The sequence below is a fragment of the Pleurodeles waltl genome, chromosome 10 (genome assembly GCF_031143425.1).
Source record: "Pleurodeles waltl isolate 20211129_DDA chromosome 10, aPleWal1.hap1.20221129, whole genome shotgun sequence".
Taxonomy (NCBI): Eukaryota; Metazoa; Chordata; class Amphibia; order Caudata; family Salamandridae; genus Pleurodeles; species Pleurodeles waltl.
Genome location: NC_090449.1, coordinates 111,344,718 through 111,368,569, shown reverse-complemented (window position 1 = coordinate 111,368,569; position 23,852 = coordinate 111,344,718). Strand labels below are relative to the sequence as shown.

The following is a 23,852-nucleotide window of genomic DNA, read 5'->3' as shown; positions in this document are numbered from 1 at the left end:
GACCCGGTGCAAGAGTCATTTTTGCCTCCTGAATTATTGTGAACTCGGTGTTTCTAGTTACTGAGCTCCAAGAAGTAAAGTCAGTGGTACTCCAGAAATTGGCTTTTAGTTTGTGAACGGCATCAGAATGTGCCCATCACCTTTTTGCACCTTTGCCCTGAGGCTCCTTCAGAAAGGAGGGGTCACTCAGGTTTTCATCACCTACATTGGGGGGTAGGGTGGGAGCACATATTTGTTCACCTGCCAAGTGAAAGTCTGAAAGGTGCAAAGGGTGGAAGATAAAGGTAGTTGTGCCAGTAATGTGAACGATTGAAACAGAAGGCCCGCAGCACTATTGTGATTTTCAGAGGCCAAGTCTTGAGGGCACAATATGAGTTTACAGAAATAATGCCATCAAACAATATAAGATAATATGCAATATACCCTTAAAGTAGAGCAAGTAAAGAAGATATTTATCTTGGCTGTGGATCAGTAAAGGAAGAGGCTGTCAGTATGGGTTTGAGCCTATTGGAACTCAGCAGGTTTGTGATTGGTGGATGGTTTATACTTCTTTTTCCTCATGATTAATGGAATTTGTAGTTAATCAATATTGTTTTTTTAGCTTCTGTGGACTTTTCTTTAAAGAAAGAGAACATAACCTTAGCATCCTACTCTGACATAGAATCTATGGTTGATTAGGGTATCCACCAGAAAGTTTTTCAATAGGTAAGTAGCTTATTCATTTGTAGTCTTCTCGGCTCTGAAAACTTTTAATTTATGTATCACTGGAGAAGGTTAAATCAGATTGATTTTAAACAATCCATTTGTTTTACATAAAGACATAATGTCTGCACAGTTTAGAATGATGGATTCCCACATTTGTGAATACGGTCTGGTTGACTTTTTAGATATGAGGATCTGGCAGAGAGTGTGGAGGAGTATGTGGTAGACATGCTGCGAGATCAACTCAACCGCCGACAGCCCATGGATAATGTGTCCCGGAATCTCCTTCGTCTTCTAACTGCAGCCTGTGGGTACAAAGAAGGGAGGATGATGGCTGTTCAGCGACTTGAGATGTGGCTTCAAAACCCAAAGGTCAGAGACATAACAGAATTCTTATATCAAACAAATTACCTTTTTTTGATTCAATGCAAATGGTCAACAAGATGTCTCTTGCTCCAGTCAGGGACTGCCTTTCTTTTTGAATTGATCTATCTCTGTTGGCTTTTTTTTTTTTTTCTAACTTATTGTGGTCATTTCACTACAACATTTTCCGCACTGTTATTTCCTCTTAGTATGGCTGAATAATATTGTTCCCTTTATCAAATATGGTGACAGAATAATAAATGGTCAGTGGGAGAACTTGAAGTTCCAGAAGCACTTGATACATTTTTTGGTGTAAAAATAAGCAGATGTGTCCTAGTTTACCTGGTTGAAATGCTTGTACTACTGATGTAGTTGTTTGGTATGCACTAGGTACTGTAATTACATTATTGTAATGTGCACAATAGTTAAATGCTTCTGCTTGGCTCTAGGTACAGGACAAGCTAATGAGTTCAGCTCGTGCCCCCATCATGTTTTGTTTTACGTGGGAAGGGATTTACTTCTGGGTCGAGTCATATAGGCTTCCTCTTTCCACAAGGCAGTTTTGTTTGTGTTGTGTGGCGGTCTGCTGGCCTTCTTACATAGAGTGTTGAACAACAAGAACTGTATTTCTCCAAGAACATGCCTGCCTATAGTAAAGCATTAAATAATTTACTTGATCAGTGTGGCACAAAATTTCAGTGGTTCTTCACTTTAACGTAATTTGCTTACTTCCTGCAAGGGAGTCTTCAGAAAAACATGACTACTCTTTATTCTTTTAATGTGTATGATGATGCAATTTCCATTTTTGTTTTCTGCCATTTATAATTAAATGTGTTTTTATATGGTGGTTGATACTTTTACCTCAAACGGATTTATTGACCTTTGCCAGGATTTGAATTTCTGAACTGACAGTCACTCGCAAATATCAGCAAAGAGTGTGTAACTCACGTAACTGTGGGGCTGGGTTAGCAACAATCTATAATGAGTAATGTATGTAAAAGTGCTTGACAGTTCTTTAACTGCACTGGTTTTTATAGATTGGCTCACTTTGACCTTCACCTATCATGCAGTCAGTGGACGAAGCCAGGTGTAGTTTTAAAATGACTGCAGTTTTGTTCATGCTGTAGAATTATCCTCCACAGAGCCTCAGTTAAATACTTGCTGAGGTGAGAGCAGATACTCCTCTGTTTAAGTTGTCTGTGAGCACCACCAATGTCAGAATCTTGCCTGACCCTTCCACTGTTGATATGAAATAAAAAAAACACTTACACAATTGATCCTGTCGGAACTATCACTACAGATTAATTTCCCAAAACCCATTTCAACACACAGATTGGATATCTCCATGTAGTCATGCTTGATTTGCCTGTGTGCTTTGGGAGTATTTGAATGATCATAACCTACTTTAACCAAGACTATTTTACAAGAAATGGGAAGGCTCAAATATTTTACTGGTGGGCCTATAGTGTAGTAGGCTCCTGGTAATTTTCATGGCAGTGTAACTGGGGTGCTTGCACCAGAATCCTGATATTAGATTCCTCCAGGTTCCCAGATCACTCACACATTTAATACTATGTAGGCAGTGTTTGAACTGTTTGTGTAATGTTTTACTTAACGTATGAAAAGTGAGAAAAATAATCCTGGTCTTCAGCCTAGTACGTTTAATGTACATCTGAGTTTCACAAAGGACTTTGCTTCACCTTTCTATCTTAAATGTGTACCGAGAAAAATGTAAGGGGTTATCCATTGAACCTTTGTTTTCAAAGGATGTCGTTGTTCTCCTCAAGGTCTGCAACCTTGTCCGATTTATCAACCACAGACCTTGTCTATACCATGGCTTAATTCTGTGTCAATATTTTACTGCAGCTTACAAGGCCTGCCCAGGACCTGCTAATGTCTGTCTGCATGAACTGCAACACACATGGCTCAGAAGACATTGAAGTTATTTCCAACTTGATCAAAATTCGATTGAAGCCAAAAGTGCTCCTCAACCATTATATGCTTTGTGTCAGGTAAGCGCCTGAAGAACTGGATACAATCAGTTTGTGAAAAGATGCCCAGAAGATGGGGCTTTATGCTAGTGATTTACATAAAATGGGGAAGTGTGTGTAACAGGCAGTCTGTGCATGCTGCGGCACATTTGCATCCACATTGTTGGGCTTAACAAATTTTTTGACTTTTTGAAAATGTGAAAATAATAAATTAACAAACATGAAGAGACTTAATACTAAAAAAAAGTTGTGTGAGAGATGTACCTGATTATATTGCATATTGAAGTATGCACATACTGTGAAGCAGTACAATATCACAAAAGTACTTGCATATATCACTGTATCACCTGTCCATTGAGAGAAGCAAGACCGCTTTTGTGGTACATGCTTGGATGGAGGGAATTGGGGACGAAAGATTAAATAAATAGGAGCAGTTGTCTGCCTAACATAAATTAACATATCTGTGCCCATACCTGGCTTGGCAGATGTAACAGTGGCTATTAACAATGCCGTATACCTTTAGGCCACTTCTAAGAGTACTTTAAACACCATTCACTAATATGTATTCATGTTTTGTCTTTTTCTGACCAGAAAACACATTTAAATATTGCTTCCTTGACCATTGTATGTAAAGTCTAAAGAACGATCACCCACTATGCTGTCCCTTTGATTGAGACAAGGGAGATTTATATTTACTGCTTTTGCAGATTCTCCTGTAAGATACTCCATCTTGGCATTTAGTGGATCCTATTGTTAATGTGGCAAAGTTTTTGAGAAACCTGTAATCCTTTTTTTCTAATCTTGCTTTGTATCCTGATTCTGTCTCAAGCATGGATATGTATGATCTGCTGTAACCTATATCACTCCCTTATTCTCCTGTAGAGTTCTGTAATATGCTGTGATACCTTTAAGAGGGTTTTTGTAGTGTAGGCTGAATTTGGCAACCAGTTGGCCACTCACTTTGTCCTATTTTTCTGTGCATTTTTTAAGATTGCTCCAAGTAATTCTGTTTCACCTTGTCGATTTAGGTGACCCTACCCTGGTTTATGAAATAAGGCCTTAATCCCTTTAATGGTTTTGCCTGATAGATATATGTGAACACACCTATTTCTCATGTACTTTTTCGATGTACCATTTTTGGTTTACATCAAAAAGATATGACTTTGGTAGTCCTTATGCTGACAAAAATAAGTCATTTATAATTTTTGCCTTTAGCGGATCCTACTGCACTTTGACTAGTCTGATGCCAATGTGTTTATACTTTTCGTGATGAACAGTTTAAATGTTCTGTGAGTGAAATGGATATGCCTTGTGAGGACTGATGCCTGGGTAAGATTAGATTAGTAAGTTGCAATGAACTCCACCATGTTGTTCCTATTGTTTAAATGATGGTCTTTATTTTTAGGGAATTGCTGAATGCGCATCGTGATAACCTCGGTACAATGGTGAAATTTGTGATTTTCAATGAACTTTCTAATGCCAGGAATCCCAACAATATGCAGATTCTGTATACCGTGTTACAACACAGCTCGGAGCTGGCACCAAAGGTACCATAAATCTCAGACTTCTTAAACATGTGATGAACTTTTTGCATCTTCAGCGCTACTACTCTTCAACAGTGTAACACCCAATGAACTAGAAATTCGAAGTAAAGAAACAAAAAGAAAATAGCTACCTGCGTTGTTTTAGGGGAGCCAATCCTACAATAATTTTATGCTGTAAATCTAAAGTCACCTTTTTGATCAGCACAGTATACCTATGTACATTAGGACATTAAATATTTAACTGTCCCTCAGTCAGATAAGAGGCCTCTATAACGGTGCTCAGTTTGAAGTACACAGTCTCAAGATGAGCATTTTTATAAACTATGCAGATTTATAACAATGGGGTTTAAAAACACCTCAGTGACATTCATATGAAGATTAGTAAGCATATCTTTTACTTTGGAAAGTAGATCCTGTGACCAGGAGCCATGAAGTGGTGCTAAGATTAGATGAACATCCATGACTTACCTAAAGTGTCCTGTTAGTTTGTTTACCCTTTATTTTTCAAGTTCCCTTTTGAGGGTCTCTCCGTCGGAGCAGGTGCTCAAGCAGATATGAATACATTTTCCCTTGTGCCTGGTTATCTCCGTTCCCTAATTACCATCTTTTGATAATTGTTTTTCACAATACAGAAACTCTTCATTGTGTGTTTTTTTTTTTTTTTTTTTTTTTTTTTTAATTGTTATTTAATTAAGGTTTTTTCCTCCAAAAAGTACAACGGACCTCAAACATATTGACCTATTGCTCATCCACTACAAATATTACCAGTCAGTTATCTGTTTGACTAACTGTGGTGATGTGATGCAAAGATTGTGCACATGTTGCCAAACCTTTTAGTTGTCTCCTTGATTGATTGGCCTATTCTCTGACTTGACAGTTATTTGTTTAAGTAACGTGCCATCTGGCATATCTTTGCTTCTGAATACTCTTCAATGAGGCCTCCATTCCCTTCTTAGAATCAAATATCAAATTCTGCCTGATAATCACTTTGGTCATGTTTTTAAATCATTGTTCTTCTTTTCAGTTCCTGGCGATGGTGTTTCAAGATTTGCTGACAAATAAGGAGGATTACCTGAGGGCATCCCGAGCATTGCTTCGTGAGATAATCAAACAGACCAAACATGAAATCAACTTCCAGGCTTTCTGTCTTGGGCTCATGCAGGAGAGGAAAGAGTCACCGTTCACAGACATGGAATTCAAGGTAAGAGCGTTGAAGGGCTGATGCGTGTTCCTTCCTATCTCTGCTTCTTTAACATGCATGGAGTCGTGCCACCTTTCACTACAAAGGGTTGACTCCTCTTGTATGTTTTTTTTACCCTTACCTTGTTCTAGTCAGTATTGTGTTTTTTAAAATCATGCTCCACACTTCAGGGTCTTTAGTATCCTTAAAGATAATCGTCTTACACTTCCAGAGTTTAAGCTTTGGGCTAATTTTATGCTTGTTAAAAAACATGAAGGCTCAAGTTATAAAGACCACAAGGGCAACTAAGAAGAGAACAGCTAGAAGAATGATTGATAAAATCATTGAATAAAGCTTAGTCTCTGACTGTAAGTTATTCAGATCTTCTCCATGCACATGACAAAATATAAGTCTAAAGATGATGGTAGATCGCTAAACGTTAAGAAACCCCATCTCTGGGGTGCACTGAATACCAACCTGAGGCAGTCAACTGTTCCATTTGAGTATGTATACAACATCTAAGGTAAGTTAGATGGGAGTTCAGCTTAAATTATCAATGCCCTCCCCTTCCCTCAAGAGGCAGGGATGCAAAACACTAAATTGAGACAGATTATTATGTAAAATTGAGAACTGAGATATCAGTGGGGGGGATAGCTGCCACACACATGTAACCAAGCCACATGGGCAAACAGAAATGATGGAGATTAATATATTCCCAGGAAACCCATGAGTGAGAGTATGTCACTTTGAAGGATGTGCATTCAACTCACAGTATAGTTAATGTGATTTGAACTCAGGATCACTGCATATTGGATCTAGGTTATTGTTAAAATAAAAACATGCTTAATGTTTTTTTTTAATTCTTGGATCAAAATGTGTGGTTGAGGTGAAGGTTGATTCTGACAATTAGGATTTCTCCACCCATCTTTAATTTATTTTTTGTATGGATGTTCTCCCCACCATGTAAACGGTGTATGTGTTTTTTATTTCGAATGAATCATATATCTCACTTTCCCAGCTACTTTCCAACATGAATTTTTGGAATTTACAGTCAGTTTTTATGGATGTTGAAAGAAGTGCAGTTGCCAGCAATTTTGGGTGTGAACCTGTTCTAGAATCAATTGATGTGGATTGTTTTGCTCCAAGTGGCTGGGTCCAGAAACAATTAAAAATCAGCAAAGTATTTTGTTTTGGCGTTTACAATCAGCTGAGTCAGTATGATGTTGAGCCTAAGCCCACAGTTCCCCAGATCACAGACACCATCTACAAATCTTTTCTCCCTATATAATAGTTGTGCGGTGGTATTAATAGCCTTTTGACTTTTTGGGGTGTTTAATATTTTTGTTTTTATTTTGCTGCACTTAATCTCTTTCTTTACCGATGAGGTAGAAGGATCATGTGTAAATGTAGAAACTTTCAAGCTGTAAAAGTTTGAAGCTGCAAACTATTATTACAGGTAAGTAATTTATTTTGCTGTATGAACCTGTTCCTAATTCATACGCAGGGTATAGATTATTTAAGTGTATTAGCTTTTTGTGGGGAAGAGAGAGAAATATTGATGGTAGCAAACAAATTATTTTTTACTGACTCCCTTGAGTTCCTCTTTTTAATTGTATGTCCGCACGATATCATTCGGCGACTGTGCGTACTGATGACCATTTTTGTACAAGTCATTAATTGAAAGGAACATCACTATTACATTCTTCCTGTTTGTTGTATATATTATCTGGCTGCTGTCTCTTTCTATGGAATCCTGTCTGATGAGTAGAAACCAGGACGGGCACGTCCTTGTTTAACTTCATGTCCAGGAGTTTTGTGAAAATGTTCATATTTGTGATCAGCAGGCTTGTTGGTCTGTGCGGACCACCCTCCATTGTATTGTTAACAAGATTTAGTAAATTTGAAATAGTAGCTTCCACATGTCTGATGCAATTTTGACCGAAGTGCTTTGGGTTCTTGTTATCTAGGTCCCCAGTGCCAGATCTCTTTCCCTAAAACTGTGCAATTATTCCCCAAATGACAATACCTTTAGCACCCCTGTAAACCCCTAGTCAGTGCTACTCCTGGTACCTGGGGCTTGGGGTACTAAAGAAGTTTCCTACGGGCTGCAGCATGTATTGTACCATCCTAAGGGACGCCCCAGCACTCTCATGCCAACTGCCATTGCAGGCTGTGTGACATGCTGCAGAGAAAAGTTAAAACACAACATGGCACACCTCCTGTGTACCATGCTTACAGACACTGCATGCAGTATAGGTAAGTCACCTCTACCGCAAGCCTTATAGCCCTAAGGCAGGGTGCCCTATGCAACATCTGTGGACATAACAGAGCAGATATGCCCTGTGATGTCTAAATCGATTTTTAGAAATTGCAAATAAACCGGGGAAGCCCTTTTAAGTACATGTGATGGACACTGGTCATTACAAGTTCCCCAACTTTATGACGGCTTCACTGGAACCAGAGATGATTCATATCAAACATCCCATATTCTTAAGCCCACACTGATTCCAGTGATGGATTCATTAATACATGCACCCAAAGGGCACCATAGAGGTGCCCCCTGAAAGCCTACCAAATACTAGTGTGCTGGCTGTCCTGTGCTTACCAGCCTGCCACCACAGATGAATTTCTGACCCCCTGAAGGTGAGAAAATATGCTCTCTGAGGTCAGAAACAAGCCTGCTCTGGGTAGAGGTGTTACCACCTCCTCCAAGCAGAATGACTAGTTATCAGCATGTCAAGGCAGGAAACTTCAAAGGCCTCTGCTGCCTTTGTTATAAGTCTCTGGCTTCCCCAGTCAGTGGAGACGACACTCCTCTGCCCCGGGCCTATTTTGGAACCTGGAGAGGTGGAAAAATAGAATAAGCTAGTCAGGAGGGTTATTTCTTATCAGACTAGTTACACCCCTAAGGAGGGGTATCTGACACAAAACTTTGAATTCCACCATCTTGTTTTTTTTGGTGGAATTGGACTTACTGGGTCAGGATTATGCCCACTCCCCACAGGCAGTGTTCATATAGGGGGTGCACTCACCTAAAATTAGACATCCCATTGGCTACGACCTGTCACTCCCCTTAATGCCCCTAAGTTGAATATTTAGGTGGCACATCTGAAGTCAGGAACTCAGATTTCACGGATCCAGAAGAAGAGGACAAAGAAGAGCCATGAGATGGTGAGAACAGAAGACTTGCTGTGGGCTTTTGGCACCAAATCCTACCTGCCCCAGTCTCGACAAAGTGACTAGTCCTGCAGCTGAGCACCTGCCAAGAACACCGGTATGATGCCAGCCCTTTGCAAATTGCTAGCAATCTCCCTTGGACTAGAGGTGCTACTCCCCTACAGTCCGCAGGCACAGAAGAAGCAGAGGCCGGCCTAATGCCGCAGTCACCTAGGAAGAGGTAACTGTGCCCCAGAAGGTGGGACTTGTCGACCCATTTAGTGTGAAGACACCAGGACCAACTAGAGCTGCACAGCACCAGTACTCCGGGTACCGGACCCCCTGCACCAGTCCATGTGAGTCCAGGTGTACTCCCACTGCACCAAGCATCCGTTGAGGGACATCAGCACCCGAGAGAACCACTTCCAGAGTGGCCCAGCTGTCCTGCTTTTGCATCCTGAACTGGTGAGATCAAGAACCTTTAATGCATCCAGCCCAGCCGACCCATTTACGCTGCACTCAAGCACCCCAGCCAGAGCACCAGAGAACTGACTGCTTTCGTGCTCCCAGGACCCTTGCAACCCGAGCCTCCCACTGGGAGCTCCTGGACTTGTCCCCAAGCCCCCCTCTGCAGCCTGTTTCCAAGTGGTTCCCCCTTCTTTCCAACTACGTAGATTGCAAAGGTACCTACCTGACCACCACCTCTGCACCTGGAAGCCCCAGGGCAAGCAATGTGTAACTGCAGGTGGTACTTTGGAACTTGGCCCCATATGACCCTAAGTCCAACAGGAGACCCCCAGAAACCATTAGTAAATAACAATATGCTTTTGCTCCCTTTGGAAAGCACTTCTGTGTAAAGACGCATCTAAGTGAACATTTTACTTACCTCTAAAAATCAATATTTTAAAAAGTACTTACTTGATAACAAAGTTCTTGGTATCACAATTTGTTAGAACGTAGCCTCTTTCTAGCATGGTTACCCCCATTTTTGGCCTGTGTGTCGGTGTTTGTCAGTGTGTTTTTACTGTCTCACTGGGATCCTTCTAGTCAGGACCCCAGTGCTCATAGTTTGTGGCCTACATGTCAGTATGTTTTACTGTTGTGCCAGTATGCTTGCCTGTGTCCTGCTAATCAGAACTCCAGTGCTTATGCTCCCTCTGATTCCAAATTTGTACTTCCATACTGGTAACTCAGTATTCCACTCCAAATTTGCATACTGGACCCCCTTATAAGTCCCTAGTATAAGGTACCTAGGTACCAAGGGCATTGGGGTTCCAGGAGATCCTTATGGGCTGCAGCATTTCTTTTGCCACCCATAAGGAGCTCATACAAACACTTCTGTATCATGTACCATTGCAGCCTGAGTGAAATAGTGCATGCACTATTTCACAGCCATTTTCACTGCACCAAGTAACTTATAAATCACGTATATGCTTAACCGCTAGTTCCTGAAGACTAGGTGCAAAGTTACTGTGTGTAAGGGCACCCCTGCACTAGTTAAGGTGCCCCCACGCTGTCCAGGACCAATTTCCCAGACTTGGTGAGTGTGGGGAACACCATTATAAGCGTGCACTACATATATGTCAATACATATATGTAGCTTCACAATGGTAACCCCGAATATGGCCATGTGAGGTCTCTAGAATTGAGAAATTGTACCCCCAATCCGATTCTGGCATTGGGGGACCAGTTCCATTGACCCTGGGGCTTCAGCATGGACCCCCATAACTGCCAAACCAGCTCTCTGAAATTTCCACTGCAGCCCCAGCTGCTGCCACCTCACAGACAGGCTTCTGCCCTCCTGGGGCTTGAGCAGTTCAATCCCAGGAAGGCAGAAAAATGCATTTTCTTTAGACGAGAGGAGTTGGGCCCTCTCCCTTTGGAAATAGGTGTTACAGGCATGGGAGGAGTATCCTCCCAGAGCCTCTGCAAATGCTTTGAAGGGCACAGATGGTGTCCTCCTTGCACAAGCCAGTCTCCACAGGTTCAGGGACCCCCAGTCTCTGCTCTGGTGCGAAACTGGACAAAGGAAAGGGGAGTGACCACTCCCCAGTCAATCACCAACCCAGTGGTGGTGCCCAGAGCTCCTCCAGAGTGTCCCTGATGTTAGCCATCTTGGATTCCAAGGTGTTGGTACTGGCCAGTGCCAGCAGGTGATGTCAGAGACCCCTCCTGATAGGTGCTTACCTGGTTAGGTGATCAGTCCCCCTCTCAGGGCTATTTAGGGTGAATATGTGACAGAACAACTAGGTGCTAACCAACTATAGCCTAAACCACTACTGCTAAACAACTAAAAAGTCTCTACAACTAAGTACTGAACAACTACTGTCTAAACAACAATTGTTCCTGAAAAACAATTGCCTGAACAACTAATAAATATATATGTTCGATGGCATGTGTAGCTGCAGATGCACATGCTTTGCACTGTTCCTGCCATCTAGTGTTGGGCTCGGAGTGTTACAAGTTGTTTTTCTTCGAAGAAGTCTTTTCAAGTCATGGGACCGAGTGACTCCTCCCTTTCGGCTCCATTGCGCTTGGGCGTCGACTCCGTCTTAGATTGTTTTCTTTCCGCCATCGGGTTCGAACGTGTTCCTCTTCGCTCCGTATTTCGAATCGGGAAACTTAGAAAATAATCGAAAATTCGTCTGTATTGTTTACGTTCGGTACTGGTTTAGTTTTATCGTATCGGCACCAAGATCAAGACTGCTTCGGTGGCCCTTCGGGGCTTCCGATCTTCACCAAGGCCTGGTCGGCCCGACCACACCCGTCGTCGAACACTAATGGACCAGACCCCCTTCCGTTTCTGTCCTAAGTGTCACGCCAAGTATCCTTATACAGACCAGCACAGGGTCTGTAACCTGTGTTTGTCGCCCGAACGCAGAGAGGATACTTGTGAAGCTTGCCGAGCGTTTCGATCCAGGAAGACCTTAAGAGATCGACGCGCAAGACGACTACAGATGGCGTCGAAGCCGAAACAACATCTCGACGCAGAGGAAGAAGAGATGAGAATTTTCATCCAAGAATCGGACTCAGACGAATCCGACGGTGATCGACCTTCGACGGCGCGGCAAACAGTGAGTACACCTGCCCCGTCCAACACCCAGGGTCACACCAAAAAACTAAAGGCCACGGGGACCCCACTGCCAGAATGCCATGGCTCAACCCACAGAAAAGAAGGTGACCAAGTAACATCGGCACCGAAAAAGGCCAAAGATTTGCCGAAGACTTCCGACTCCGGTCGAGAATCCTGCACCGAAAAAAGTCAGCATCGAGTAATCGAGTCGGACAAGCCTCAAAAGAGCTTATCGGAACCGAAAAATACAATTTCGATGGGAATTTCGGTACCGAAAAAAACGGCTTCGGAGCCGAATCGTTCTTCCTACACTGAAGAGCAAGGGCTTTCTCTGCAGCTCAAAGAAAGGCACAGATTTGAGCAGGAACTGGATTTAGAAGAACATGACCAAACACAGCAAAGATTACAAATCCAGAAGGACACAAGGAAGATACAAACCATCCCTCCACTCAAGTCAAAAAGAAAACTGGCTTTTCAAGAGACTGAGATGCAACCAAAAGCCAAAGTGGTTAGAGACAAGTCACCACCACCACATTTCTCACCACAAACATCCCCACTGCAATCACCACAATTATCCCCAGTGGGTACACCGATGCCGCAGTCACCCACACACATCAAGATGATGCGGATCCCTGGGATCTATACGACCCACCTATGTCGGACAACAGCCCAGAGTGTTATCCAACCAAGCCTTCACCACCAGAGGATAGTACAGCATACACGCAGGTACTGGCCAGAGGAGCTACGTTCCACAACGTAACAATGCACTCGGAACCGGTGGAGGATGACTTCCTGTTCAACACTCTGGCATCCACGCATGCATCCTACCAGAGTTTACCAATGTTACCATGCATGCTTAAACACGACAACAGGTCTTCCAAGAACCTGTAAAAGGGAGAGCCATCACGCCAAGGGTCAAAAAGAAATATAAACAGCCCCTGTCAGACCCAGTTTTTATTACTCAACAGCTCCCTCCGGACTCAGTGGTTGTGGGGGCTGCAAGAAAAAGGGCAAATTCATAATAATCAGGGGATGCGCCACCCCTGATAAGGAGAGTCGAAAATTTGACGCAGCAGGGAAAAGAGTGGCATCGCAAGCAGCCAATCAGTGGCAAATTGACAACTTCCAGGCCCTACTTGCCCGCTACGACAGGACGCACTGGGACGAAATGCAAGACATCATCCAGCATTTGCCCAAAGAACACCAAAAACGTGCCCAACAAGTGGTCGAAGAAGGACAGGCCATATCAAATAACCAAATCCGGTCTGCCTTAGACTCTGCTGATACAGCAGCACGGACTGTCAACACAGCAGTAACTATCCGAAGGCATGCATGGCTGCGAAGTTCTGGATTTAAGCCAGAAATACAACAGGCGGTATTTAATATGCAGTTTAATCAACATCAGCTATTTGGGCCGGAAGTGGATACTGCAATCGAGAAAATGAAAAAAGACACGGACACGGCCAAAGCCATGGGAGCGCTCTACTCCTCACAATACAGAGGAACATTTAGGAAACCACAGTTTCAGGGGTGGGGGGGTTTATACAACAGCCATCAAACCATCCACCTCCAAAACAAAACCCACCTACCAATCTCAGTACCAGAGAGGGGGGTTTTGTGGTTCCTACAGATGACCATTCCCAAGAGGAAGCGGGAAATTCCAGCCCTCCAAGCCAAGCCCTAGCAAACAGTGACTTCAATATCACACTTCCCCAACACTTATCACCGGTGGGGGGAGGCTAACCAAATACAAACACAATTGGACACACATTACCACAGACACGTGGGTCCTATCAATTATCCCACATGGTTATTGCATAGAATTCACAACATTCCCTCCAGATGTTCCACCAAAACCGCACAAATTGTCTCCACAACACTTAGACCTATTACAAATAGAGGTCCAAGCACTGCTACAAAAACAAGCCATAGAGCTAGTACCCTATCACCAGAAAGGGACAGGCGTTTACTCCCTGTATTTCCTTATCCCAAAAAAAGACAAAACGTTAAGGCCTATCTTAGACCTCAGAACACTGAATCTCTTCATCAAATCAGATCATTTCCACATGGTAACACTTCAGGACGTAGTTCCCTTACTAAAACAAGGGGAATACATGACAACACTGGATACATCTCAAGGATGCATATTTTCACATACCCATCCATCCATCTCACAGGAAATACCTCAGGTTTGTAATACAAGGCAAACATTACCAATTCAAAGTGTTGCCGTTCGGAATAACAACAGCCCCCAGGGTATTTACAAAATGCTTAGGCTGTAGTAGCAGCTCATATAAGAAGACATCACATGCACGTATTCCCATATCTGGACGATTGGCTAATAAAAGCCAACACTCACCAACAATGTCACGTTCACACGCAATACGTAATAGATACTCTACACAAACTAGGGTTTTCTGTCAATTACCAAAAATCTTGTTTACAACCATCCCAAATACAACAATATTTGGGAGCAGCACTCAACACACAAAAAGCAACTGCCACTCCAAGTCCACAAAGGGTGAAGTTGTTTCAAAATATAAAATCAAGCATGCAACCAAACCAACAATACACGGTCAGGTTTGTGATGAAACTATTAGGCATGATGTCCTCATGCATAGCTATTGTCCCAAACGCAAGGCTACACATGCGGCCCTTACAACAGTGCCTAGCAAAACAATGGACGCAAGCACAGGGCCAACTCCAAGATCTAGTGTTGATAGACCGCCAAACACACTCTTCGCTTCAGTGGTGGAACCAGGAAAATGTAAACAAAGGGCGGCCTTTCCAAGACCCAGTGCCTCACACCATTCTCACAACAGACGCATCCATGATTGGGTGGGGAGCACACACCAACAATCACAACATACAAGGTCAGTGGGACAATCAGCAAAAACAACTTCACATAAATCACTTAGAACTGTTAGCAGTCTTTCTAGCAATAAAGGCCTTTCAACCCCTTCTAGCCCACAAACACATTCTTGTCAAAATAGACAATATGACAACAATGTATTATCTAAACAAACAGGGGGACACACACTCGTCACAGCTGTGTCTCTTAGCACAAAAAATTGGCATTGGGCAATTCACAACAACATTCGCCTGATAGCACAATATATACCAGGCATTCACAATCAGTTAGCCGACAATCTCAGTCGAGATCACCAACAAACTCACAAGTGGGAAATACATCCCCAGATCCTACAATATCACTTCCACCACTGGGGGACACCAAACATAGATCTGTTTGCAACAAAAGAAAACACAAAATGCCAAAACTTCGCGTCCAGATACCCACACCCTCAGTCCAAGGGCAATGCTCTATGGATCAGTTGGTCAGGGATATTTGCTTACGCTTTTCCCCCTCTTCGCTCATTCCTTATCTGGTCAACAAACTGAGTCAACACAAACTCAAATTAATACTTCTAGCACCAACTTGGGCACGCCAACCCTGGTACACAACACTGTTGGACCTATCTGTGGTACCCCACATCAAACTACCAAACAGACCAGATCTGTTAACTCAACACAACCAACATATCAGACACCCGAATCCAGCATCGCTCAACCTAGCAATCTGGCTCCTGAAGTCTTAGAATTTGGATACCTAAACCTTTCCAAAGAGTGTATGGAGGTCATTAAACAAGCAAGAAAACCCACAACAAGACATTGTTACGCTAACAAATGGAAAAGGTTAGTCTGCTATTGCCAGGCAAATTAAATTATGACATTAAATGCCTCCACACAAAACATTGTAAGTTATTTACTACACTTACAAAAGTCGAATCTGGCCTTCTCGTCCATTAAAATACATCTCACTTCAGTACCTGCTTATCTGCAGATTAAACATTCATAATCACTTTTTAGAATCCCAGTTATTAAAGCCTTTATGGAAGGACTAAAAAGAATCATACCCCCAAGGACACCACCAGTACCTTCGTGAAATCTTAATATTGTATTAACACGACTCATGGGCCCACCATTTGAACCCATGCATTCTTGTCAAATACAATTTTTAACTTGGAAAGTAGCTTTTCTAATAGCTATCACTTCACTTCGAAGAGTTATCGAAATACAGGTCAAGAACAATTTATACAAATACATAAACATCAAGTGGTTCTCAGGACAAATCCACAATTCTTACCAAAAGTCATATCACCGTTTCATCTAAACCAAACGGTGGAACTCCCAGTCTTTTTTCCACAGCCAGACTCAGTAGCAGAAAGGGCATTGCATACATTAGACATAAAAAGAGCACTAATGTATTACATTGACAGAACAAAACAATTTCGTAAAACAAAACAATTGTTTGTAGCTTTCCAAAAACCACATGCAGGTAACCCTATATCCAAACAAGGCACTGCCAGATGAATAGTTAAATGCATTCAGACTTGCTACCTTAAAGCTAAAAGAGATTTACCCGTTACTCCAAGGGCACACTCCACTAGAAAGAAAGGCGCCACAATGGCTTTTCTTGGTAATATACCAATGACAGAAATTTGTAAAGCAGCCACCTAGTCTACGCCCCATACATTTACTAAGCATTACTGTGTAGATGTGTTAGCGACAAAACAAGCCACAGTAGGACAGGCTGTACTAAGAACATTATTTCAGACAACTTCAGCTCCTACAGGCTAACCACCACTTTTGGGGAGATCACTGCTTTGTAGTCTATGCACAGCATGTGTATCTGCAGCTACACATGCCATTGAACGGAAAATGTCACTTACCCAGTGTACATCTGTTCGTGGCATGTTGCGCTGCAGATTGACATGCGCCCTCCCACCTCCCCGAGAGCCTGTAACAGTTTTAGTTGCATAAAAATTGTAAATATGTAAATAATTTTGACTTTACTAAATACTATGTACATACACATCTACGCCATTGCATGGGCACCTCTAGTATCCTTACTTTAACAACTCCTACCTCACCCTCTGCGGGGAAAACAATCTAAGATTGAGTCGACGCCCATGCGCAATGGAGCCGAAAGGGAGGAGTCACTCGGTCCCGTGACTCGAAAAGACTTCTTCAAAGAAAAACAACTTGTAACACTCCGAGCCCAACACTAGATGGCAGGAACAGTGCACAGCATGTGAATCTGCAGCGCAACATACCACGGACAGATGTACACTGGGTAAGTGACATTTTCTATATATTCTAAACAACTAATAAACCATAAAAACAAAAAGAAAACCTTACCTTGAAATTAGTTGTTCAGGCAATTGTTATTCAGGCACAATTGTTGTTTAGACAGTAGTTGTTCAGTACTTAGTTGTAAAGACTTTTTATTTGTTTAGCAGTAGTGGTTCAGGAAAGTAGTGGTTCAGGCAAGTAGTGGTTTAGACCTAGTTGTTCAGGATGTTTCCCCTTTAGGGTCTCTCCTGTGGGTGTTTCCTCAGATTTCGTTTTGCAAGATTCCAGCAGGACTCCTCTGCAACCTCTTCTTCAACTTCTGCCATCCGATCAACTGCAGAACTGCTCCAGGAACTCTACAACTGCAACAAAGTATTCAAGTAGGCTACTGCAACTCAGTAACTCCAGCTCCTGCCAGCAATTGCAACAGTTTCCAGGTTGTGCACACTCTGAGGACTGCCTGTCTTCATCCTGCACTAGAAGGACCAAAGGGATCTCCCGTGGAGTGACGAAGTCACATCCTTGCTTCAGCAGGCACCTCTCTGCAGCGACAACCAGTACTCTGGGACTCCTCTCCTGTCAACGAGCATGATCCCTGGAACACAGGTGGTGGACCGAATTGATCCTGACTGTCCAAAGATCCAGCTGTCCAAGTGTGGTGGAGGTAAGGGCTTGCCTTCCTTAGCCAGACAGTACTCCTGTGCACTGCATTTTTTGCAGCTCCTAACGCTTCTGTGCGCTTCTCCAAGAAATGCTTCGTGCACAGCGTAGCCCAGGTCCCCAGGACTCTATCCTGCAACGCTCAGCTTCCTGAGTTGTTCTCCGGCAGCATGGGATCCCTTTGTGTAGTGCTGCGATGATCACGGTTTGCAGCTCCTTTGTCCCTGTGTCGTGGGACTCCTGTGGGTGTTGCCTGGTCATTTGAGGACTCTCTGAAGTGCTGAGAGCCCCCCGTCTCCTCAGTCCGAGTTGAGACCCTCCAGGTCTCTCCCGGGTTCAGGTAGCACCTTTTCCCGCCAACCGCGACATTTGCGTGAACCAAGGCTTGTTGGCGGAATCCAACAACGAAAAACAGCCTGCATTCTTCTACTCGACGTGGGACATCTCTTGCACCAAACAGGAACCCGCAGCTGTCTTCTTTGGTGCATCTCTGACTTTTTCTTCCAACTGGAGAATCCACTTTTGCACCTTCATCCAGGTTAGCAGGGGCTCCTGTTCTTCCTGGACTATGCAGCTGTTCGAGGACTTGGTCTCCTCTCTCCACATGTCTTCAGGTCCAGGAATCCATCGTTGGTGTCTTGCAGTCTTGCTTGGTTTTTGCATAATTCTTTATCATGACTTCTAGTGTGTTCTGAGGAAACTTGCTGCACTTTACTCCTGTTTTCCTGAGCTCTAGGGTGGGGTACTTTACTTACCTTTGGTGTTTTCTTCTACTCCCAGTGCCCCTCTACACACTTCATCTGCCTAGGTGGGGAACAGACTTTCGCATTCCACTATTTTAGTATATGGTTTGTGTTGCCCCTAAGCCTATTCTAGCCTATGGTGATTTTCACTATTTGCACACTTTTATGACTGTGTACTTACCTGATTTTGGTTACTAGTGTATATTGTATGTGTATTACTTACCTCCTAAGGGAGCATAGCCTCTAAGATATTTTTGGCATTGTGTCACTAAAATAAAGTACCTTTATTTTTGGTAACACTGAGCATTGTCTTTTCCTGTTAAGTACTGTGTGACTACAGTGGTATTGCAAGAGCTTAGTATGTCTCCAGGTTCAGCCTTGGCTGCTCTGCCTACAGCTACCTCTAGACTGCCTGGCTTCTAGACACTGACTGCATTACACTAATAAGGGATAACTGGACCTGGTATAAAGTGTAAGTACCATAGATCCCCAGTACAAACCAGGCCAGCCTCCTACACAATTTACATATTATTATTAATGTTATTTTTCTAAATTGGTGTCTGATTTATTCTTTGAGTGTGTGTCTGATGTATTGCCTGCATACGTACAACAAATGCTTTGCACTACCCTTTGATAAGTCTGAACTACTTTCCAACGTTACCACAAAAGAGAGCATTTAGTGTCATCATTTGTGCCTCTGTAAACCAATGAGGGGTGGCCTGGACTCTTTACACAGTGTACCTCGTTTTGGTCCACTATATCAAGAGCCAGCATCCTAAAATAAAGACCACTCTCATCTAGCGGAGTTGTAGCCACTGAGTTGTAGCCAAAGATTTCTCATCTTTTGAATATTCCCCAGGTGTCAATCAATCAATCAATCAATCAATCAATCATTTCATTTGTAAAGCGCACTATGTACCCGTCAGGGTTTCGAGGCGCTGGGGGGGGGGGGGAGGGGGGTGAGCTGTTAGTGGTCGAAGAGCCAGGTCTTGAGGAGTCTCCTGAAGGTGAGGAGGTCCTGGGTCTGGCGTAGTGAGGTGGGGAGAGAGTTCCAGGTCTTGGCGGCGAGGAAGGAGAAGGATCTGCCGCCGGAGGTCTTGCGCTGGATCCTGGGGACGATGGCGAGGGCGAGATTGGCTGTCAGGTGTCAGGCTGGATGCAAAATATTTAACAATACCTCTGCCTGCTGGTGGGTGACTCCATGTGGCTCAGCACTGATCCCGCTCAACTACAGAAATGGCATAATTTTTTTTATTTAAACACAACTTTATTGCTTTATTTTGGTATAAAAGACAATGAAAGTTACTAACACTGTCCCCCACGTAGGAGAGATTCACATATCCACTCAAGTCACTGGTTCAATAATTATAACACGATTTACATGTAACAGACATTCCTGTATAGGGAGTTGGCAATATAAGAACGAACCACTGCTTTGTCAGTGGTGTGTGTAATATTCATTTATCATAAACCACAATCCAAAGATCGAAACCTTCCCTCCCCATTTTAAACTTGACATCACCCCTTTATCATATATCCTGTTTCATCATACATATCATTACTCATAGTATTATGCAGTATTATTCTCAGAGCCCAGAGGTGTGTTAACGTAAAGGCAAAGATAATATTAAATCAGGTAGCCTCTATCACACCTCTTAGCTTTCATTTCCAGCCATGTTGTGAGGTGTAACGAAACCAGCATTATAAATGAGAAAGAAAATTACAATAGTGTGGTGCATTCCGGGGCGCTGCTCGGTTAATTAATCAGTTACCACTAGTTTCTTGGGCCTTAAAGGATTCCATTAATGCATTCCATTCCATTGCTATTGGTTTGTTCCATAACCCTCTGTATTTCTCTTGAGGTAAAGCTTTGCTTTCTGCCAGACCCCCATCTATCCACCTCCTCCCTCAATTGGGATACAGAAGGTGCTAATTAGGATTTCCATCGCCTAGTCTGGAACCATTTAGCCAGTAAAAGTGCAAAATCTGTAAATCTCGCAATCACTTTAGTTCCTTTGGGTCGGGGATATAGTCCCAGAATGCAATTTTCAAACAGCTGCAATGTGTCCCTCTCAGTTAGGTCTGTCAGTGTAGTATGAATCTGCGCCTATTAGGGAGATAACACAGGGCAGGCCCACAACATATGAAACAAATTAGCATCCTGGGCATGACATCGGGGACATGTGAGTGAAGCAGCAGGGAACATTGCATGGAGCCGATGTGGTGTGAGTTAAGCTCAGTGGAATGTAGAGAACTGTATAACTTTTGGCTGCATGTAAGTCCAGCTGCAAGACATATGCTCTACTGTTGCTTTCTCTAAGAGACCCATGTTACTTCATGTGGGTTAGCTCCGGGAAGACTGTTTGTTGAGCACCCACAGTCGTTCCTATAGAAGTCCCTCGTGCAACTACCTTGAATGCCTCCCACTCAGCTAACAGTGAGGAGACTGTGTTAGTGTTTTCGGCAAAGTAAATATCTATTGTTTTAGCCAGGGTGTCACAAAATGCTCCATCTTCTAACAGCCGTGGGTGTAGACGCCATGTGGGTATGGAGGATGGCACACGGCTCACTATAGCGTTATCTCCGAAATATTATGATCAGATAAGGTTTTTCTAAGGTATGTTGCATGGGTAATAATGTGTTTGAAGTGAGGTGGTGCAGAGGAATTGATCTAGTTGTACATGTAGGGCATGTGGGTGGGAGAAGAATGAGTATTCACCCATGCTCTCATTGCGGCTGTGCCAGACATCCAAAAGTGTCCATCCCTGCATCCAGCACTGCAGGGCCTTGGCTTGTCGGATTGGGTCTGTGCTCAGTAAAGGGGGGGTATGAACTGTCTTACTCCGCATTGAGTATTGCATTAAAATCCCCACTCAGGTTCCAGGGATAGTGCGTCCAGTCTTCTGAGACCATGGACAGGTGTGCTAGAAATACATCCTGCTCCATTTTCGTGGTGTATGTCCTCCCCAGTACCACAGGTATGCCATCTAGTGTGCCTTGTAGTCTTGTATATCAGCCTCCATTTCTTGCGTAATTTGAGGGCCTATGAGGTAGTAATATGTGCTTGTTGGCGGTGGAATTGAGCAAGTACCCTGTGGTGTTCATGTATGGATCCCATACCCCGGACGTTCCAGGTGATTATATTATAATGGCATGCATCAGACATAATCGCCTAAAATGTGTAAGCATGAGAAACAACCTATGTGGTTTCAAGTAGCAGCATTATAAGCATATACCATACGGGTCGATTACAGGCCATTACAGGCAGACAGTTCCCATGCTTAGAGTACTTACAGCATCTTCATCCTAGCAGGTCATTGGCTGTGGGGTTATGGGTACAGTGCCATTCTACCCTCTGATTCAGAGTGGAAAGTGCTGTGCAAAGTGGAGCCTGCACTGGAAGGTGGTTGGTTTATCTCCTAATAGAGGTTGCCAAAAGAAGTGCCGCTTTTTGACTCTCTAAAGCTTGCTTCGGCGTTAGGATCACATTGCACCGCTCTGCATTGTCCTCATTGTCGCTTCCGTGGTGGTTATTGTGTCTTAGGTGGGAGGGACAACAAGGGTCCAAGTCTACAAGTGTTTCGGAAGCTGTGCTCCACCAGTTCCACGCGGCCTGAGGAGAGTTGAAGAAATTGCCTCTCTGTGCTTGAAACATCAGTGCGTAGGATAGGCCCACTGAGGGCAACTGTCTTTACACCGTCTGGAAGGAGATATCTGGCGTTGGACAAAGATTGTTTAATCTGGTAACAGTGATATGTGAGCATTGTCTAACAGGGTGGGTGCCTTTTCTCTGGCATTGTGAAGGAGAGTATCACAATCGTTTTAGTTCAGAATCAGGACTGCCACCTGTCGTGCCGGCGTTTCAGTAGGTGATCTTTTTGCAGGGACCCAGTGTGCCCTCTCCACCGCAGACGGGTCAGAAAGACCGGTCAGTGCCACTGTGTTCCGCAGCCAGTCTTCCACATATTGAGAATCATTAGGGCCTTCATTTCCTTCCGGCATTCCGATTACCCTAACATTGTTTTGGCATGCTCACCCCTCCTCCTCATCATCTTCTACATAGTCCTGTAAGATGTTGACTTGGCGCAGAAGTTGTGCGACTCTGGTGGTGCATTCTGATTGCTGGGCATGAGAGGAGCGAGGGTGGCCTCATTGCTTTCGACTATCCGCCTACTTTTTGTGGTCATCTCTGAGGAGGCTAAGGTCAGTAGTAATGGTCCACAGGTGTTGTTCAATAGCCACTCTGGACTCGCGTATTTCCTTCAAGATAGCATTCAGTTTATCCTGTGGGGAACCAGCAATCGTAGGAGATATGCACCCCTCCATCTCAAGTATGGAGGAGCCATCTGAATGTATCGATTGGGATCCATCATGTTCATGAGTTTTGACGGTTTTGCCCCTTGTGCCGTGAGGATATAATGTTCTCAGTTATAAGTTGCTGTAAAATGTGAATGGCAGTCATCGACTGGTATGACCCCTACAGTTTGATTAATTGCAGCAGAGGCGCCGGCATGTGGTGGCACTCAGCATAGAGTAGAGAATGCAAGCTTTTCCATTCACCTATGTACCAGGGGAGGGGATGCAAGAGTGTTTTCAAGACGTCTCTGATTAGGTCCATCCATTATTATTATAATCATAATCAGTATTTCACCACATAAGGGGAGCTCCAGTAGTCAGGTCACCTCCCACAGTGGGTAAGTATCCTGGTGGGGATATTCCTCAATTATATACTTACAGGAGCAAGATGTGAATCAGTCTTCCCAGGGGTGGCATAGGAGGAGTTGGCCTGTGAGTGAAGAAGCATCAGAGCCTAAGGACTACAGTCCCTTCAAGTGGAAACATCATCTAGTCTATTGCCAAGCGTTCAGAGGGTGGGTGGGGGGGGCCCAGATTCACCTCACAGCCTCAGCAGGGGTCAACTCGCAACCTGCGCTGCAGCGAGGCTCTCAAGGCAGGCTCAAACAGGATCGCTGTGCTGCCTGAGGCACTCCCAAGTCATGCCTGTGGCGTGCAGGCCTATTGTAGGTTCCGCTCACCCGAAGGCCAGCTTGTAGGTATGCAAACGTTGTCGACACACTCACCTCAGATCTACATCCAGCCACGTCGAGTTTTTTGGCCTGGCTGCCCTCGGGGAGCTACACCAGGCCCTGCAACAGGTTCTATCAGGCTCCGGAGTGCCTCACTCTGCCTCATCATCTCAACTCATGGGATCTCTCCTGCAGACCCTCTGTGGACACTTTCGGCTGGACTGCCCAGGATCACCGCGGCCTCTTTGGTGGGACGCTTACGAAGGAAGCGTAAGACTTC

At 43.8% G+C, this 23,852-nt stretch overlaps 1 protein-coding gene across 1 annotated transcript in view; it reads left to right on the top strand.

The window, feature by feature from the left end:
- The window catches only part of INTS1 (integrator complex subunit 1), a 494,737-nt gene that overhangs the window by 56,558 nt on the left and 414,327 nt on the right, over positions 1 to 23,852 (top strand). Inside the window, exons 8-11 of the mRNA XM_069209905.1 lie at positions 888 to 1,074; positions 2,932 to 3,077; positions 4,462 to 4,603; positions 5,625 to 5,801. Of these exons, the coding sequence (XP_069066006.1) occupies positions 888 to 1,074; positions 2,932 to 3,077; positions 4,462 to 4,603; positions 5,625 to 5,801 (652 nt within the window). The remainder of the gene's footprint in view (positions 1 to 887; positions 1,075 to 2,931; positions 3,078 to 4,461; positions 4,604 to 5,624; positions 5,802 to 23,852) is intronic.